We start from the raw sequence: 20,616 nt of genomic DNA, 5'->3' as shown, positions 1-20,616 counted from the left end.
TAATTTTAATTCACTTGGAATAACTTTTGCTTGTTTTCTATTTGCTTGCATAATTATTTATAAGTAAATAAAGGGGGACTGTGACCGACGGTCGCAGGTGTGATCAAAGTTTGCTTTTCTAAATAGCTCTTTTTAATTATTAAAAAAATATTTTTATTCTTCCTTATGAAAATCTTTTTAAAAAGATATTGCTACTAAATGTCACAAAATTATTAATAATTTTGATCTTAATAATTTTTGGTTTAAAAAAAATTGATTTTTTTCAATTATTTCTAAAATTTGTATAAAATTCTGGTTCTTTTGAGACCCAGGTTGATATACTTTTTGAGAAAAAAAAAAACTTTTATTAGGGAACTAAGGTGTAATCAAGGTTCATGGGGTGTGTAACCTCTTTCAACGAAATTAATGACATTTAATCCCCTAAATTTATTTTTAGGGGAAACTATATATATATATATATATATATATATATATATATATATATATATATATATATATATATATATATATATATATGTATATATATATATATATGTATATGTATATATATATATATATATATATATATATATATATATATATATATATATATATATATATATATATATATATATATATATATATATATACTTACTCTTGCCAACTATAGTGAGCAAAACATGATAAAATATGTTACCTTTCTTTAAGTGTGTTTTTTTTAGAAAATTTTAGTTTATTTAATGTGTTTTTTTAGAAAAAGGAAAAATAATGAAAAAAAGCTGATCCCTGCCCTAACCCAAACCTTTCAATGTGCTAACAACTTACTTGCAGGTTCTCCCTAAATCAGTCTATGCATGTACCCTCGTCTATCCCTTAATCAGTGTGATGTCAGTGTGATGTGTGTATATATATATATATATATATATATATATATATATATATATATATATATATATATATATATATATATATATATATATATATATATATATATATATATATATATATATATATATATATATATATATATATTTAAACAACTTTAAAAAGTATTCTAATACTCACAATAGTGCTCAATGTTCTTAAAAGAACAGAGCAATTATATTATACTAATATATATATATATACAGTGCCGTGGCAAAGGCCCCCCAAACCCCCCATTTGGGGGGGGCCCACGAGATATAAGGGGCCCGTTTTTTAAAAAATGATAAAATTTTTTATGGCATTTTATTATTTTAACAGATAATTATCAATTATATTCAAACTATAAAATAAAATAAATGCTACTAAGACAATTTTAATGTGAAAAAAAACAACTGATGAGAATGGACATCCTTGTTTAGTTTCTGTATCTATATAGTAGCTTAACTCTAAAATTTTTACTCATACTTTTATGAAAAACACGGAATTTTTTAATCTTGACATGTTTCGTAGTTAACATACTACATTTTCAAAAGATTAAATAACAATTTAAAACTCTGGATATAAATATAAAATCAAAATTTGAAGACATTACAGAGAAATATTAACCGACAAATAGAATTGTTACAAACCAATAAAAATTATAATACAAATTATGATATCATAAATAGCATGCAAAAAATTATGTAAATAAAACAAACTAGATTGACAAATTTATATTATAATGAACAGTTTATTTAAAGATGAGTTTTCCTATTTCACATGGAGTTTTCACACCGGGATATTTCCCGGTGGGCCGTCAGCAATACAACATTTTAAAATTTTATAATATTTTAAAAAGTATTTTCTTTAATTTTTTTAATAACTTTCTAGAATAGTAATAAAAAATTGTGAGTTGAAATACGATTTGAAATATTGATTTCTGCGTGTCAGTTGCTTCATTTGACTGTATGATGTGTGTGTAGTTGGTTAAACCGAAACGCAATCGTCATTATTCAAAATTCGTAGTGAGCGTGGCTGAATCAGCTGAGCCGGTAAGTTTATTATTTTTAGGAGACATTATTATTTTTCATTTAATTTATTTGTATAAATTAAATAGGTATAGTACTATAGTAGGACCTAAAAGTAAATTTTATAAACTATCTGTTCTATTTTTAGGTATTAATTATTGGAATGAAGAAAGTGAAAAGTGGTGCAGCTAAGAGAAGAGAAGCAGCTGCAGCCAGGGAAGTAATAACTAAGTACCCCAAACTTACACAATTTTTGAAACCAGCAGTTCAAGCTGATGGTGAATCAGTAGCAATAACAGAAACCAATAATGATGTTACAGCCAATGCAGAAAATGATTCTGTTTCTTGTTTTGGTTTGTCTGCTGAAGGAGACTCTAATATGGCAATCTGTGAGTGTATACCAACTGCCACAACACTGCCACTTCTTTTTCTCAGTGATGATCCTTCTGATTGGCCAGAAAATGTTTCTGATGCACAGAGGTGTGACATTGTTGAACGTGGTGTAAAGCAAATTGAGATAGATTTTCCACACAATCAAGAAAGACGACGATTTTCAGTGACTTATTATAAACGACAGATGAAGAATGGAGAAACTATTGTACGGTCATGGCTTGTGTATTCTATGAAAAGTAATAAAGTTTTTTGCTTCTGTTGCAAACTTTTTGGTATATCAGATTCACCATTCCGACAAGGGATGAACACATGGGAAGGTTTATCCAAAAAACTGAATGATCATGAAACAGGAAGTACACATCTCAGGTGCTTTGAACAGTGGATGACATTACGAAAAGGTAAACTGTTTTAAAAAAAATTTTGTCATTAAATATAATAAATATTTATATATTTTACCAAATTCAACATTGCAGGCATAATGAATCAAACAACCATTGATGAGCATCAATACAAGTTGCTTCAAAAAGAGCGAAAATTTTGGAGAGCAGTATTGGAACGATTACTAGACATCACTCTATTTCTTTCTGCGAGGAATCTTGGATTCCGTGGTTCACAAGAGGTCATTGGTTCCAAGAACAATGGAAACTTTCTTGGGTTGTTTGAATTGATGGCGAAGTATGATAGTGTGCTCGATGAACTTTTACGTCGGATTCAGAAGAAAGAAACTAATGAACATTATTTGAGCAATGATACCCAGAATGAGTTGATTGAATTGTTAGCCAAGGAGATTGAAGCCGAAAACCTTTCCAAAGTAAAGAAAGCGAAATATTTTTCCATTATTTTGGATTGTACGCCAGACGTTTCACATAAAGAACAAATGAGCATAATCCTACGATCAGTAGTTTGCATTCCTGGGACAGGTATCAACATTTCTGAAAATTTCTTTGGATATCTCAAGGTAGATGATACCACTGGAAAAGGGCTTTTGGATGCCTTTCTAGATCAGACAAAAAAGTGGGAATTAAATATTCTTGACTGTCGAGGCCAATCCTATGATAACGGTGCTAACATGAAAGGAAAGGCAAAGGGTGTTCAAGCTAGGCTTCTTCAAATGAATCCCAAAGCTCTATATGTTCCGCGTGCAAACCATTCACTTAATCTAGTCATTGTTGACGGTGCAAAGTCATCCAACAGTGCAATTACTTTTTTCGGAGTTCTTTCAAGATTGTATACACTCTTTTCATCATCTCCTGCTCGATGGCATATTTTAAAGTCATGTATACCCATTTCTGTCAAGCCTCAATCCGATACCAGATGGGAAAGTAGAATAAACTGTGTGAAACCTCTTCGCTATCACCTGAAAGAGATATTAGAGGCATTAGAAAAATTGGAAGTGTATGCTCTAGAGAAGAGAGATGGCGCAACAGCTACAGAAGTATGTTCGCTGATGGAATATATGATGACATGGCCATTCATATTGTCAATCGTTATTTGGTATGACGTTTTATACCAAATTAACAAATCAAGTAAGCTTCTGCAGTCCTCTACAACTTCCCTTGATGTCTTGGATAGTGAAATAAAGGCCACATATACATTTCTTCAGCAATATCGTGAAACTGGATTTTCAGACGCACACATGAAAGCATCAGAAATCGCAGAAGTGTTGGACATTCCCGACAAAAAAAGATGATTCATTCATACGAGTGTGCCGATGAAGCTCACACCATCCAATTAGAACAGAAGTTTAAAGTTGATTTCTTTTTACCACTCCTTGATATGTCAATGGGATCAGTAAAGGAGCGTTTTGAACAAGTCAGTAGTATCACAGAGCTCTATGACTTCCTATACCGTTCTGAGAATCTTATTCAAATCTGTAAAGAAAATTCTTTGTCTTTATATTGCAAAAATTTGCAAGCAAAGCTTGGCGATATAGATTCGGATGATCTGGAAATGGAATTAAAACGATTTGTCATAGTGGTACAGGAGAAAGAAAGTACTCACATGAAATCTGCACATGATTTTCTTAATTACATTTATAAAGAAGAGCTGGAAGAAACTTATCCAAATCTTGCCATTGTGTTACGCATAATCCTTACCTCACCAGTAACTGTCGCAAGTGCTGAACGTAGCTTCAGCAAGCTAAAATTGATTAAGACTTTTCATAGGTCAGTATATTTAATCTTGCTACTTTATACATAATAGATGTAGCTCTATGCATTTCTTTTCACTTTTTATAGGTCAACAATGGTTGATGACCGCTTGTCTTCTCTGGCGATGCTGTCAATTGAGAACGATGTGGCAAGAAAATTAAATTATGAGGAGATAATCAACAAATTTGCAAGTATGAAAGTTCGCCACAAGTCATTTCTGTGACAATTGTGAATATGTGATTTATTACAGGTTTTGAAGTATTACCAATATAATATAACAAACATTATTCTGATAATTATCCGTACATATACGTTTGTCTATATTTATATGTCTTATTTTTGATGTTTTTAGCCTTTAGAAAAAATGTGACGCATATATATCCTGTAATGTGATGCCACAAAAATAGGGCCCAAAAAAATGATTTGGGGGGGGGCCCAAATGTACCACGCCACGGCACTGTATATATATATATATATATATATATAATATATATATATATATATATATATATATATATCTATACATATATTTATATATATAGATATATATATATATATATACATATATATATATATATATATATATATATATATATATATATATATATATATATATATATATATATATATATATATATATATATATATATATATATATATATATACGCAATTGATCATAACCCTGAATTTACTATGAGATTTACAACAAAAAGCTAACAAAAAGTTTATTGAAGTACTATCTTAATAAATTAAGTAAATATTAAGTAAAATTTCAAACAGAATTAAAGTAGTTTTATGCCATTAATGTTTTAAAAAGATATGTGGCTATGAAAATAGCCTTTTATGTTCAATATTTATGTCAATTTCCTTCACTTGCTTTCTTTATTTCGCATCGCAATGAACGAGTTTTACAGGTTTTCTTTCTCATCTTATGTTTTTCAATAATATCTTTGGCATAAGAAAATGAACGAACTCTTACAAATAATGTAATTAAGTGCTCTAGCAAATTCTTACTAACTTCAGTTGATTCTGGATCATTGCAAACTTGTTTATAAAGGGATAAAACAATATAATTTGTCGACATGGACTCGATTAGAACGTCAGGATCTAGTTTTGAAAAAACTTGTGTTGTTTTTTTACGAAAAATATTCTCACATGTCAGAAAAAGATCTTGAATTGTATTGTTTACTTTCCACAAACCCCCTCTATCTCTAATATTTACAAGTGTCTGAGTATCATCTTCCATAACCCTACAGCGCAGTAAAATTGAAACACACTATTGGCTATACTTACATACATTTTTACTACTTTTAAACTTAGTATACACTCTCTGAAAAATATATCCAATAAGATATTGTAAACTCTTTCTCTCTATATCAGTTATTTCCTGAGTTGTATTTACAGATTTAATAGTATTTGGTTTTATATCAGAAAGATTGTTTAATATAAGAGAAGACATTTCAGTGAGTAGTGTATTACTCAAAGCTAGATCGCTGAAGTGTGAAGCTAGTAGATTTTTGCTCAACAATCCATAATAATCTTGATAAAATAAATCACTATTGCCTTTAAATTGTTCTATTATTGGTTTTAACTTTTGCCAAAGATTTTCAGCATCATCTAATGAATAACTAAATTTCTCGCATGAGAACTGTTTTCTTATATCAAATGGCAGACACATGTCCATTTGCAATAAACTTGCACATTCTTCAACTATGCTTTTCAGCTTTAGTGATGACAATGTATTAGAAGAGTTCTCCGTATTATACATTTTTGAATAATCTATTTCAAAACTCTCTAAAATATGCTTCGATGCAATGTGTCTCTTTAAACCTCTAATTGTCTTGTAAACTTTGGGACACTGAATGCATGCATGCTGTTCGACATTATCTCTATAAATATCAATATCAGAAACAATAGAATCTATATCTGTAATTAAGTTAATGTCATTGTTCAAAAATCCTCCTTCAACCACCTCAAACAAACATTCCAAATCACTATTTATCTCGAAATCGCAGTTGCGATTTCGAGATAAATAGTGATTTGGAATCTCTCGAAAACTTGTGCAGGTTTGCCGGGTCGTTGTGCAGTTTTCAAGTTAAAATCGAAAAACAATGGAAACGGTCCGTGTTTCCAGACTATGTATTCTATGACTATGGGGAAATAGAAGACCGCTCAAGAAGGAATACTTGAGAGTTGACGGATTAAAAGTTGAGAGTTGACGGATTAAAAGAAAGTGAAAACGAAAATTGGAATGAGACTGAAGTAAAAGTGCTAAAACTGTTCGAAGACTTACTTGGATTGAAAAATATAAAAATTGAACGGGCCCATAGGACTGGGATAAGAGACACAAAAAAGATTAGAACAATTTTTATAAAACTTCTAAATTATAAAGATAAAGTTGCTATTTTAAAAAACACCCAAAAATTGAAAGGAAAAAAAGTTTACGTTAAATGAAGATTTCTGCGCTGAAACAATATTAATAAGAAAAGATCTAAAAGAGCGAATGAAAAAGAAACGAGAGCTTGGCAAGTTCGCAATAATATCTTACGATAAACTAATCGTTTGTGAGTTGGATTCGAAAGGAAAAGTAATTAACTTTTGTTATTTATATTTGTTATCTTAAATTAATATTTTTTTAATGGAAACTAATCGATTATTTAGGAATAATTTTGATAATAGTGCTTTTAATAATATTGACATAAATAATCTTGAAACTTTCCTAATAAACAAATATATACCGTTAAAAAATCAATCAAATATAGATATTAAATTTTATTACTATAGTTCAGATATTTCAAGTATTATTGCTGACATAAATTCAACTGTATTATCTATCCTACACCTTAATATTAGGAGCCTCCAAAAAATTTTGAGAAATTTAAACAATTTTTGTTTAGCGTCAAAATTAATTTTCAAATTAGATGTCTATCTGAAACATGGTGCCGTGACAAGGAAATTGAAAGCAATTCTAATTTTCAACTTAATAATTAGAGACTCTGAAAAGACAGGTGGAGGATTATGCATTTTTATCAACAACTCTTTAAATTTCAAACCACGCAAAAAATATTTAGCTGTTACGCATGATTTTGAATTGCTATCAATTGAAGTTATAAACAAAACATGCAAGAACGCAGATGTCACGTCATATATAGACCGCCTTCTGGTAATAAAAAAGCATTTAACAAACAAATTAAAAGCTTAATTATAAGCGAAGAATTAAGTGGCAAATGCGTGTACTTTGTAGGCAATCTGAATTCAGATTTGCTTAAATACGACAAAAACAAAGACGGCAGAACTTTTTTTAATATTATGTTTCAAAATGGATTTATTCCAACTATAAATAAACCTACTCGAATTACAAAAAATACTGCTACTTTAATTGATCAAATTTTATTAAAATTTTCAAAAACATGAAAATTAAAACTGGAATATTTATAACAGACATATCTGACCATTTTCCGGTATTTATAACAGCACAAAAATCGGCAAATTAACTTTCTAAAAAAGTAAAAACTAAAAAACGAGTAATTAAGGACGCTTCTTTTGTGACATTTATTAGGGACTTTAAGCAAACACGACGGAAGCGTATCTACAACGGGATTTTATGACTAATCGTCATATTTTTTTTACTACGCATGCCCAGTTACGGTGATTCCCTTATCCTCATGCCGTTCTGAACTAGTTTAATACGGGAAAAAGCCATTTTGCGGTTGTTTCAAAAACGCGTGCTTTTGCGTTGAAATGGAAAAAAGTGTTGAAGTTACCGAAATTAGCAGAAAAAGGTGATGTATATTTTTATATGATTTATTTTAAGTATAAATATATTTGTTGTATTTATAACAAGAATATAACTAATAATTTAGGCTTGTTATTGAGTTATTTTTAAAACCCTGCCATTAAAAATAAAAGTTCAATAATAAACTTTTCTAAACTCTAAACTTAGCTTGAAGAACGTTATGACTTATAGTTGACTAAAATGTTTTGAAAGAAAATGTCATCAATAGTTTGTAAATATTTTATTTTTTCTTTTTAGAAAAATTATGGTGTGGAGTCCTTTGAAAGACGAACTGCTGTTACGAGAAATACTGCTAATAGAACCTTATAAACATAAAACAAGAAGCAGAGAAAAGGGAAGTTCGTGGAAAACAATTGCAAATAATCTTTGTTTGAGCTCTAATGATGATATATATTTTAAAGTAGACGCTCGTGCTGTGAGAGAAAGATTCGATTTTTTGGTTTCTCAATATTTATCTAAACAGAAGACTGAAGAGAAAGCAAGTGGAATTAGTCCTCAGGTCACTCCTGTTGATGAAGCTTTAGAAAGTGTATTAGAACAAATAAAAGTATGCGAAGAAGAGTTGAACCATAATAAAAAACAAAATGATGAGGAAGCTAAGAGAGAGAAAGCAGAGGACATGAGAAAAAAGTCTATGGAAAGCTTTATGGAAACAAAAGCACGTAAAAATACAGAAAATAATGTAACTACTCCACCTTCAAAAAAACAAAGAAGTTCAGGAACTGAGACTATTCAGTATCTCAGAAAAAAAGCTGAAGCAGATCGTGAATTACGATTACAAGAACTAAACCTGCAGCGAGAAGAGCTGAGAGCTCGTCAAGAACAACAAAATCAAATGTTTTCAAATATTCTTCAACAAAATCAGCAAATTCTTGGATTAGTTGTGCAACTTTTACAAAAACAATAAGATAGATAAATATAGTAAATATTTTCTTTGTTTCTATATTTTAATTCTATATTTTTGATATGGTTGTCACCAAATGTATGTAAGTGATGAATAATAAACCTATAACATTTTGAGAAAACGATTGTTTATTTTTTGAATAAAAAAGAAAATTAGTTGCAAGTTAATCAATTAAAGATGTCAGTTTTAAATAATAAATTGTTACATATTACCAATTTGGTAAAAAATAATCAATAAGATACTGTTCATAAATTTTGATTTATCATTGTAATTATAGTAAAAATTATGGAATTTGATACTCTAAACATTTATATTTTAAGTTGGAGATAATTATTAATAAAGAAAATATAAAACACGAATAATTATAGCTTATATAGTTGCTAACACCTAAAAATATATAAGAATCATTATAAAAAATAGTGCTCTAACAATGGGGGTTCAACCTCAAAATAATTGGATGTGTTTGATTTGTAAAGGCAAGTGTGAGCATTGGTTAATAATGCACAAACTTGATACATTTTTCCCACTGCACTTAATTGTACTTTCATTTTTTTTTAAAATCCAGGAATGCAAAATAGTTAATAATTTCTCCAAAAACCCATTCCACAGACGATCTTACTTTACTCATAGCTTTGTTGAATTCCTTTTGTTCTGGATTTAATGCATAACGATTACTGTAAGGGGTTTGAAGATGAGTTCTCAGTGGATATGCTAGATCTCCATAAATACATAAAGGATCTCCATTTGGTCTTACACTATTTTGTAGTAATAAGTTATACAGATTTGACGAGGCAAGCATTGAGCTATCGTGTCTGCAACCTTCTACTGGCCCAAACAGATTTGCTATTAGTCCATTTGGAGCCACAACTGATTGAAACTTAATTGAATGAACTCGCTTGTGCCCGTTATACAATACTTGTTGGTCTTGTCCAGGTCTGCACACAGGTCTAACTGTCCCATCAACAAATCCCCAGCAAAAATCAAGTGGGGCACCCTTATTATGTATTGCTAAAGCATATCGCTCCAGTTGATTAGGAGCTAACCAATTCTGGTTGAAACTCTTGAGCAAGTGGTGGTGATTTGAAAATATTCCATTCATGACTACGTTTGACATCATACATAGCTTGGGAATTGATCGACCAAAACGAGGAATTAAGTCCAAATAGCGTGAAGGGTAAGCAAATCGCTTTAGAAAAACACAGAAGGATTCTATGCCATTAAAAACTGATCTGTTGCTGCAGATTATTTCTTCAGGTATGGCTAGTACTTCTGCGATACGATAGATGTCATTTTTATAAAATCTAAATTCTGCAAAACATTCATCATCTGTCATTAAATCTAATTCAAAATGTTGGTATTTCTGATATGGAAAGTAAAAATTTGTACTGGAATTTATATCATACAGTAATAGGAATTCTTCATCTGAAATCTCGTTTTGGCTATAAGCGGCTAAAATAACTTCTTTTGTTTCTCGTAAGGAGGCCATATTTGTTTACGCGAATGTTTAGATAAATTTGCTTAATTTATAAAACTAAAAACGGAAAAACTTAGAACGGGAATTAAAATCGCCTTAAGTTTACCATTGTCAACAAAACCCGTTGTCTTTGCTTAAAGTCCCTAATATGTGATGATAACGGAGATATTGTGTGATAATATATTCTTTCATTTAGAAACAAAAAATCGTAAAAATATTTCATAGCCCTTATTTAAGCTCAGTTTTTTTCAAGTATTTAAATTAATAATTAATAAATTTTCTATTTTCATGGGTAAACATTTTAATGTTCAATATAGACGTTAAGGAAAAAATTGCATTGATTAGAACCTGAAACAAGAACACCCCAAAAAAGTTTACTCCCAAGCCCATAAGTGTGGGCAATGTATTTAAAAAATACTTTAGTTTACCATCTTATACTAAATTTAAATTCATCAACAGGTTTTAAATTTCATTTTATTATCTTTAGGTGCTGGAAGGTTATGACAACCTCAAATTCACAATCTTCTAATTTTCAGGAGGGTGGAATCTTTGCATGGTCATAACTTTTGAACGCTAAAAGATAATTAAATGAAATTTGAAACCTGTCAATGATTTTGAATTTAGTATAAGATTTTTTGAGGGTATTTTTCTTCCCAGGCTCAAATCACTTTTTTTCACTGATTATTTTCAATATTTTTTTCACTGATTATTTTCAGCATCACTATTTAACACAAGCATGAACTCCAAACTGTGACATCCATAGCTAGAACGAGTCGATTCTTTAGTACGCAAAGGAAACCACATCCAATGATATCTAAAATAAAGTAAACCCCTAAATTAATATCACCATACCTATTTAATAAGGATGCCTTATGTCTCGGATAATAAATAAATATATAACTGTTATTATTGCATTAATAAACATAATCAATCTCTAAAAAAATATGATCTAACCGGTTTAATCTTGGTATGAAAAAGATCAACATCCATCGAAGCAATCGTGTGGTTTTCATCGTGTTGTGTAACCTTGCAATGATAGATAAGATTAAATATATCAGATATATAAAATTTAAAAAAAAATTAAGTCTAACAATTAACTATTGTATAATAAATTAACATCTAACTATTATTACTGAATTAATAAATATAATCTTGAGGTCTTTAAGATCTACAAATACATCTACAATAGCAAACTGCCATCATAGTTAAAACCTTGCAATAAAAGATAAATGAAAATATAATAGATATTTAGCACAATAACTTAAAAACCCATTACAAATTAGAGAAGATGAGAATGATTTCCTAACTTAAAAAAAAATTCAAAATCACTTAACTCCTGATACATAACACATTTCCCATTACCAAACAGAAAAATCGATAGAAGTCGACCCTGCAATACTTTTTAACCTGAAATATAATAGTTTTGATTATAAATTATAATGAAAATAAAATTATATTGTGTTAGCGTAACTATCTGGTAATGGCAGATGCCATTTGTCTAGAATGTACTGATTTATTGTAATTAAACACTAATATCTCTTAATCCATGCAAGCTAAAGTTTGTCTTTTTGGGTAGAAACAATGAATAGCCATCATTATGGTTAACATTAATTGTCATGAGCCAGGAAATTTGCTTATGTCAAATAGTAAATGAGCTTTGGTTTCCCATAGCACATTGCAACCAGGTCAACCCTGGTTGTTGGATATCGGTAACTAACCGACTACCTAAAATTACATTTCTATATACATATATGTATACATAAAAACAAATTAAATAATTATAAATCTTTTCATAATCTTAAAAAAAAGGGGAGATAGAGAATATGATATACATTAGGGACTGTAAAATTTATTATAAAAAAAAAAGATTAACCTACTATCTGTCAATAATATCTGTTAATGAAAGGTTATAAGACATACTATTATTTAAAATAACATATACCTTATTATTACACATTTCTATTATGTTGTCACCACACCACTACAACTCTTCCTGTAAAATCAGTATGTTATTTTACAGTACAAAAATTGCAGAATTTTTTTCAGCAAGTTGTTGGCTTAACATTGCCTTTTGATAAGAAAACTTGCTTTGCGTGAATGTCAACTGTCGTTTCAAACAAAAAATGTTGAAGTTTTTTCAACTGTAAATTTAAAAACTTTTCTTTTAATTTTTTTCTAAGTTGAGAAACTATCTTTTCCTTACGAGTAATAACTTGATTTAGATATTTAAATCTGTATGGTCTAGCCTTTGCCTTATCTCTTAAAACCTTTAATATCTTTTTTATGCTTTCTCTTCTTAATTGCCATTTTGTTTGCCAAAATGGTTAATCTCTTTCTCATAACCTTTTTTCTGGGACTCAACTGGTTAGCTCTCAAACTGGATAGTGATTCATGAAAAGAGGTTTTTAAAGTAGGACAAGATAAAGGAGATAAGTGATCACTATTTGATACAGATAAAACACTGACTTGTTGAGAAGAAAATGAAGAACATGAAGCCATGTCAATTGAGGTTGCGATTGATTGCGATGTTTGTGCCACAGTAGATGTTGTTATTTGGTATGCAAAGAGCATGTTGCAGATGTCAACAAATAGTTTTACATGAAAAATGGTTTACAAAGACTTTTGATGTCTAATGAGTTGTACAATCTGACTTGAACAAATTTTGATGTTAAAATACTTGCCGATTAGTTCTACACAGGCTTGCGGAGCTGCCCAATTTTTTCACGGCTCCGCTCCGGCTCCGGCTGCGAGCAAAAACTCGGCTCCGACTCCGCTCCGGCTCCTTATAACGTCAATAGAAGAATAAGATTTAAAAGTATACCTTGCCGCCTATTCATAAATTTTTTAATGAATGAAAAATAAACTATTACATTTTTTTGAAGAATCAATCCCTTTTATATACCCTTTCATTTCGTACTAGCAAATTTATGCATTTGCCTGGTCATTTCTACAAAATTTTTTCAACAAATTTTTTTAGCATCAAATTCCAAATTCAAAACGTTTTCTCGTTTTTTTTTTCTGTCAATACACACTCAAAAGTCAAATATACTCTTTATTCATTCGAAGAAAAACCATGCTATCAATCAAATCCGATTCCATATGACTTCTTTGGTCCGGAGTCAGAAACTTTAGGCCAGAAAACACTGCTCCACGCTGACTTGCGTCATAGGAAGAGCAGAAGCAATCTGGCATGCTTTCTGGATCAACTTAGGAAACAGCTTTATTCCGTCCAAAACAGTTTCGTACTTCGAATTTCCATCATCCTTTTTCTTCATGATCTGTTGAGCAAGCTTTGGCAAACTTTGAATAGCCTCTCGGAATTCTTTTTCCTCCAATCGTTTATGATTAACAATGTCTTGGCTGCACTGCTCGCTTTTTTGCTTCCGAGCACGTTCTATTCGAATTCGCATCCTTTTTCTGGGACTCATTTCCCCGGATTCCTCTTCATTTTCCAAACCGCTTCCAGTACTCTCGCCAGAGTCATTTCCATGACGACCAATTCCACTCCCCTCGATTTCGAAATTCTTCAAATCGAGGGGAGTGGAATTGGTGGCAATAACTCAATGGAAAATCAGACGTCTTGAATTCACCAGAAACTAGCTCCTCCTTCAGAATTTCCCAAATGTAAATAAAGTTCCCAGGCGTGAGATCCTGACTCTGGAATTGTTGAGTTGCGACTGCCGGTTTTTCGAGGATTTTTGCAAGTTCCTCTATTTGCTTCCACACGTAATTTAGAAGCGTAAAGTCACGGGTTTTAAATTCCGCTTCCAGTGCATTCAGGACATCACGCATCTCAAGAAGTTGGTTGAGCATGTTGAATGTACTGGACCATCTGGTTGCATTGTCGATTATTGCAACCTGTAAATTTGAGAAATTTGAGTAATTTTTTTTTTAATTTGAATGTTTTTAACATTCGAAAACGCAAAATTGACAAATGTTAAATTTAAACTCAAGTTCAGATTCTTAGTAATATTCATTTTAACATTTTCATTTATTGCGATTTGCGATTATATTGTATGTACCTTTTTAGTTTTGTGTTGTTTGCAAAACTTATTTACTTTCGACGTTCGACAAGCTTTTGCTACATCTCGAGCTTTGCCAACCAGAGACTTAATGCCTCGTTTTTCCAAGCCGTCTTTAACAGCCAGTTCCAAGGTGTGAGCACCGCAACGTTGCAGATTAACGGTGATCATGTTTTTCGATATTTCGTTGAAGTAAGGCCTCTACTGTTCAAACACGTCGTCGTCGTCAGTGATATTAGCATCCGACAGATCACCTTCAATTTCAACCTCAAGTTCTTCTTCGATTTCGACGCCAGCAAGTTCTTCAGCAGACTCGTCAGTGACGTCACCTTCTTCATCTGTCTTTCTAAAGTCTCCAACCATTTTCACCATGTTCGACTAGTTATCAGTCGTAATTCCGAGAACATTTTCTATCCTGATGCCATACGATTCCAGCGCGCCTTCAAGAATTTCTTGAATTTCTTTTGCCTTGTGTCTAGCATGATTGTCAACTGGTGCCAAAGTTTTGAGAGTGATTTTGCTATCCATGAAGAACTGCACATTGACGCCAAGAAGGCTTCGATTATGTCTTGAAGCTCTGTTGACTTTGAGAAAAACCAACTTTCTCTGTAGATTGATTTTTAACTCAGCCCGCTTTTGTTGAGCAGAATCCGGGTTGACTTTCAAGCCAAAATGTTTTTCCAAATCGCCAGTCAAAATCTTGATTCCTTCACTGCTGAATAGGTTAAAGGGAACGCCGTTTTGAAGAATCATCATGTTCATGCCTTTCTTGAAGTCCTCTTTCGAAATTGTGATGGTAACTTTGTTGAGAAAGCGATCATGGGTGCTTGTACTTTTCTCATCTCACTAGCAGATCCCTGATTTCCGCCAAAAACGGATGAGGTGCGTTTCTTTTCCTTTTTGGCCTTCTCTTTCTTCAGTTTCTGCTCTCTTGCCTCAACAATTTTTGTTAAAAGTGTCGAATCTTTATTGACAAAATGGCGTTTCATGTTGGCGGTGGGTTTTTTATTTCGTTTCTCTTTTCCCTCGTACTGCGTTTTGCACGTTGCACCGCAAAGTTTGCCGACTTCCTCCCCTACACTAATGTCAACTTGACAAAAAAACACATCGTTCTCTTCGCGATAAGCAAACCATTTCAGTTCATCATATAAGCTCTGGTCTTCTACGTTATCACTCATGGTTGCAATTTACAAATAACAGAAATCGCGGAAAAATTCCAAATATATATTCAACTTTATCTAAATGGGAGAAGAAAAAATTTTTGAGTCATTGAATAATTTTGAAATAAAAAAAAATAAAAAATGACAGAAGATAAGAATAAATATGGTACTTTATTCATTTCACAAAAATAAGAATTTAAAAATACAATATAAGCAAATATATGGTGGCAGCCATTTTTTTGAGATGGCATTTTAGACTAAACTTTTGAGTCATTTTATTGTATATGAAATGATTTGTTAGAGACTTAAGAATTTTGAGTTTTAAATTTCTTGAATGAGATGCAGAGGTGGCCAAAAAAATGTCTCAAAAATTATTCTAAAATTAAAAAAAAAAAAAATTTATCGGGATCCACTAGTTTTTCTCGACCCCGGCTCTGCAAAAACTATCGGATGCTCGGATCCTTGGCTCCCGGCTCTGTAAGCCTGGTTCTACAGTGACTTTATATGAATAGTTGTTGGTTGCAAATATATGCAGTACATGTCCATTTCTACAGCCAATATTTAAGTGAGCTGGTATTGGAAAATTACAAGCTAAATAAGTTTTAGCTTTACCATAAAATAAATATGTTTTCTTGTGAGGTCCCATGATGCACTAAATTAAATTCAATAATCATAATACTACTATTTAATTGGGTCGACTATTAATCATAACTAGCAGTAGGCAACCCGTAATACGGGTTTTTAGTAAATAAATAATTAATAATTTAATTTTTATTTGTTTTCGCTAATGAAATATAAATTTATTAATACTTTTTTAGTTGTTCTTACTTTTATTTTTCTTCGCTTCTTAGTTAAACAAAACTGTCGCAGTGAACGCCTGAGGGAAGTTAAAAATTAAAAAAAACTGTAAGCTTCATTAAAGATACAGTTAACCATTTATTATTTCGAACATTAAATGCGCAAATCACAAAATCGTTTTGTTAAAATAGTCTTATTTAGTAATTAAAAAAAAATAATAATAATAAATACCGTAAACAAATGTCGATTTACTTTATATTAACATATATTTATTTCAGCATTCATCCAATCCTAATTTATAATAATGCAGAAAATATTTAGCGAAAAATGTCCGGAATACATTTTGCCTTGCGTTTGTGTTTACTTTGCGTCAAAATTATTAGTTTTATTCAAAACTTTTTATTAATTTTTGTATAAGTCAGGTTGATAAAAAAAGCAATTGCTCTTACGCGACATTTTTGAAGTAACTGTTACGCTTTACGTTAATACAAATTTGAGCAAAATCGATAAATATTTTCACATAAAGGTGAGCAATTAGGGGAAAGGCGCCTATGATGGCATACTTAACTTTGAAGCTTCATTATCCTGAAGACCAATAATAAAAGTTTTGATATGGATATATTCCTTGTTACATCTACAACAATAATTACCTTGGGAGTTTACATCAGTTTTATTTTTTTTAAGTTATTCTTATAGTAAAAAAAAGCACAAGTATGCCATGATAGGCAACCACTGCTCCTATGATGGCATAGGGGAGGATGGGGCTAGTTAGGATCGAGGGTAACTTAATGATTTCGTTTAACCTTAAATTCTTCCCTCAGAAAAGACAGAAATTACTTGAAACCATCCTAATTTACCATTTCATGCTACACACCAGCATTGTAAAATTTTGCGCATGCGCATAGGATATATTGCGTTTTACGTATTTTTTGGACCAAAAAAAAATGTTGGAGCATCGCTTTCTTTTAACTTTACTTAAAAATAAGTTTTTCTTATAAAAAAAAAAGGTTTTCCCAACTCGTCAATATTTCAACACCCCACATGGGTAAAAGTCATCATTTTCATTAAAACAAGCTGTGTCTGCTTTGTTCAAAAGATAAAATTAAAGTAACTATTCCACTAAATGCACAAAACTTGAATATAAAATACATGAAAATTTCATTTCTGCACAGTTAATAGTAAAATCACAATCTTAAATATATGAAGGAAATGAAACTACAACAGCAGATCCCAAAATCGATTTTTTGTTGATTATAAAAACAATATTTGTGCACAAGGGACGTTTTTTCACTAAAACTAATGTAAATTCAGTATAGTCATGTAGGTCTAATCATTTTTTTACCAAAACCAGTTTTAATGGAAATATGACCGGTATGCCATCATAGGCGCTATGCCATCATAGGTGCCTTTCCCCTAGTCTAAAAGCGTTGAAAAAAAGCAATTGTTTTTTTTTATTCACCCGGCCTAATAAGCTGAAAAGGCTATAAAAGAGATGTTAAAACCATATATAGAACAGTTGTGTTCAGTTTAATAATAAATTTTTTTACAAACATACACAAAATTTTGACTTCACCCGGTAGACATTCAAGCACTTCTTCATTAATTGATAATGCATCCACATTAGTAAGTGTTAAAATTACACGTTTAGAATAATCATTTTGCTCAGCATCTCCAAAAATCTTAACAACAATAGAGACATTTTCTCTAATAATGCACTGATAAAGTATTTCAATGCATCCTTTAAAAGGACCCTCTTCTTTGACAGGCATAGTTCCACTACCAAGTTTTAATAGCCATTAGGAAAATTCTCTTTCCCCATCATGTACTCTCATATTTTCAGTTAATGTAAAGTTCTGCACCCATCGCCACTGTAAGGGACATTTTATACACGATTCTACAATTTCAGCTGGTTGTCCTCTTTTCACAACAGGCAATATTTGCCTGAAGTCACCACCAAAAAGAATGACTTTTCCTCCAAACGGAAAGTTGTTGTTGCAAACATCTTTTAACAACCTATAATAACACAATTACATCCTACATATATAATAACACAATTATATCCTAAACCACAATTCATTCAGGCAGGGAAATTATTATACACTTATTAAAAAGCCAGAAACATTTTTTTCAAAGAGCAAAGGCTTTAACAATACTATAGATAAAAGGTCATGACTTCTTTAAGAAAACACTTGGTTAAGAAAAGTCTGGAAACTACTTAAAAACTAATATTTTACAGAATAAAGAATTGTAACTAATATCGAACAATAGGTATAACTATGCGCACTAATAATAATAATATTCACTGTGCTATTTCAGATAAAAGTCACTAATTTATGTTTCTGCTTGAAGAAATTATATTAATGTATTTATATTAAGAAACAAAAGCAGCGAGTTCTAGTAATGAAACTACCTATTATTCATTTTTAACAACAGACACTAACATAAAGATAAGCCAAAGGTAACAACATTACACAAAAAATTATTAAAGATAATGTTATGTATTTTCAGAATAGTTATATTGAAGGCTAGACTACACTTAGACCTAAAGCAGTAGCACCGCTTGACTGGTAAGGTTGACGAATCTTGCTCTAGATCTATATCTCAAATATATTGTGTGTTATAGTTATACTAACTATAAAACACAATATTTTTTTTAATTTTATATAACATATAAAAACACCTCATTTAACAATCATGTACACATTAGATAAAATACATTTCATACTATTATACAAACATTTATATAAACACATTTACAAAACAACTATATAACATATATCATCACATACACGTATTTATCAAAAACTTTTTAACTTTGAGCATAGTATAAACATATATGCAAACCTTTAACAACTATAAAACAACATTTATTTGCATCAATTATTTTTAATGTAACAAAGAATGCAGACTACAATTCACAACATTGGAATGAAAAAGTTGAAACCATCTTTTTCATTCCAATGTTGTGAATTCATCATAAGAACAAAATGAAAAATTTCTAATAAACAAAAATACAGATACCTTAAAATGAAGCAAAACACAACATTCTTTTGACAAATTCCAGAAGAATTTTTTTTAATTTTTCTATTCCTTATTATTTTCCTAAGAATATAAAATATACATATTGATATAGAGAAATATAAAATAGATTAAAATAAACGCAAACTTATGTATATAAACTTACATGACCACAAACAACAGTCTTATTTTATTTAACTTTTCATATTAAATACATAAATAAAATTTTATTCTTATTATTCTTTCTACAAAAAATAATCTTAATCTATAAATAATCTAATAATCTTAATCTATGAATAATTTAATAATCTTAATCTATAAATAATCTAACTTTTTCTAAAAAATGAAAACAGGCTATACAAATTAGAAAAATAAAAACAATCAACAACAAACAAACGATTATTTAAATTTTTGTTTTAAACAATGAACAACATCAATTCTTCTTAAGAATAAAAGTACATTCGCATACAATTCGCTTGCTGACCTTAAAGACCGCATGGATCATATAACCGCGCATAAAAAAAGTCTAGAAACTACTTAAAAACTAAGAAATAGTGTATTTTACAGAATACAGAACCGTAAGTAACAATTACGAACAATAGGCGTAACTATGCGTAACTATGCGCACTAATAATAACAATAATAATAATAATATTCATTATCGTATTCATATTTAGATTAAATAATTTAAAAAGTCACCATTAATCTATAAAAGTTTTTTTAAATATATGTATAATTTTTATATATCATATATAGCTTAAGGTGGCTATATGGTAAATCATGGCTTTGGAAAAAAGCTGAGAAAATGCTGGTTTTGTTTTTAATGATTTTTATGCAGAATCATCATAAAAAAGTGTCATATAATTTTATTCATCATTTTAAATTCTATTTTGCAGAATTTTACCTTTAAATTAATTTTGGTGTGTGAAAAGAGTTAGCAATCAAAAAAAAAATTATTATATAACCACCTTAGTTAATTATACTTGTTAGT

General features: G+C 30.3%; 3 protein-coding genes across 7 annotated transcripts; 2 read left to right on the top strand and 1 right to left on the bottom strand.

The window, feature by feature from the left end:
• The first annotated feature begins 1,732 nt into the window (after positions 1-1,732).
• LOC136082253 (zinc finger MYM-type protein 1-like) lies at positions 1,733-4,832 on the top strand. 2 transcript variants are annotated; one of them, XR_010639527.1, is made up of 4 exons: positions 1,733-1,934; positions 2,059-2,701; positions 2,777-4,468; positions 4,541-4,830. XR_010639527.1 is itself a non-coding variant. In XM_065800847.1 (3 exons), exons 2-3 carry the CDS (start codon positions 2,074-2,076, stop codon positions 3,991-3,993), a joined length of 1,845 nt encoding a protein of 614 aa, XP_065656919.1. In that variant the 5' UTR covers positions 1,733-1,934; positions 2,059-2,073; the 3' UTR covers positions 3,994-4,832. The 2 variants fall into 2 exon arrangements, 1 of the variants encoding a protein (XP_065656919.1); XM_065800847.1 differs by having other exon boundaries at positions 2,777-4,832.
• LOC136082519 (uncharacterized) lies at positions 4,080-4,726 on the top strand. The gene is made up of 3 exons (XM_065801925.1): positions 4,080-4,468; positions 4,541-4,644; positions 4,704-4,726. Exons 1-3 carry the CDS (start codon positions 4,080-4,082, stop codon positions 4,724-4,726), a joined length of 516 nt encoding a protein of 171 aa, XP_065657997.1.
• Positions 4,833-9,468: 4,636 nt separating the features above from the next.
• Positions 9,469-19,867, bottom strand: LOC105845632 (uncharacterized). Of its 4 annotated transcripts, XM_065800844.1 has the most exons (7): positions 19,792-19,867; positions 19,629-19,709; positions 18,163-18,620; positions 14,650-15,887; positions 12,570-14,485; positions 11,582-12,034; positions 9,469-11,441 (listed from the first exon to the last, which is right to left on the bottom strand). In XM_065800844.1, exon 7 carries the CDS (start codon positions 10,637-10,639, stop codon positions 9,698-9,700), a length of 942 nt encoding a protein of 313 aa, XP_065656916.1. In that variant the 5' UTR covers positions 10,640-11,441; positions 11,582-12,034; positions 12,570-14,485; positions 14,650-15,887; positions 18,163-18,620; positions 19,629-19,709; positions 19,792-19,867; the 3' UTR covers positions 9,469-9,697. The 4 variants fall into 4 exon arrangements, with proteins under 4 accessions (XP_065656916.1, XP_065656915.1, XP_065656917.1 ...); XM_065800843.1 differs by having other exon boundaries at positions 12,570-15,887; XM_065800845.1 differs by lacking the exons at positions 12,570-14,485; positions 14,650-15,887 and having other exon boundaries at positions 11,582-11,653; positions 11,761-12,034.
• Positions 19,868-20,616: the final 749 nt, after the last annotated feature.

The sequence above is a fragment of the Hydra vulgaris genome, chromosome 07 (assembly GCF_038396675.1).
Source record: "Hydra vulgaris chromosome 07, alternate assembly HydraT2T_AEP".
Taxonomy (NCBI): domain Eukaryota; kingdom Metazoa; phylum Cnidaria; class Hydrozoa; order Anthoathecata; family Hydridae; genus Hydra; species Hydra vulgaris.
This window is presented reverse-complemented; position numbering and strand designations above follow the sequence as displayed.

Bases quoted from the DNA above. Each gene is read 5' to 3' on its own strand.
- LOC136082253 (XM_065800847.1), top strand. From the start codon at position 2,074: ATGAAGAAAGTGAAAAGTGGTGCAGCTAAGAGAAGAGAAGCAGCTGCA. The intron at 2,702-2,776 runs GTAAACTGTTTT...TCAACATTGCAG, and splicing joins GTGGATGACATTACGAAAAG to GCATAATGAATCAAACAACC.
- LOC136082519 (XM_065801925.1), top strand. From the start codon at position 4,080: ATGTCAATGGGATCAGTAAAGGAGCGTTTTGAACAAGTCAGTAGTATC. The intron at 4,469-4,540 runs GTCAGTATATTT...CACTTTTTATAG, and splicing joins TTGATTAAGACTTTTCATAG to GTCAACAATGGTTGATGACC. The intron at 4,645-4,703 runs GTATGAAAGTTC...GATTTATTACAG, and splicing joins GATAATCAACAAATTTGCAA to GTTTTGAAGTATTACCAATA.
- LOC105845632 (XM_065800843.1), bottom strand. From the start codon at position 10,639: ATGGCCTCCTTACGAGAAACAAAAGAAGTTATTTTAGCCGCTTATAGC.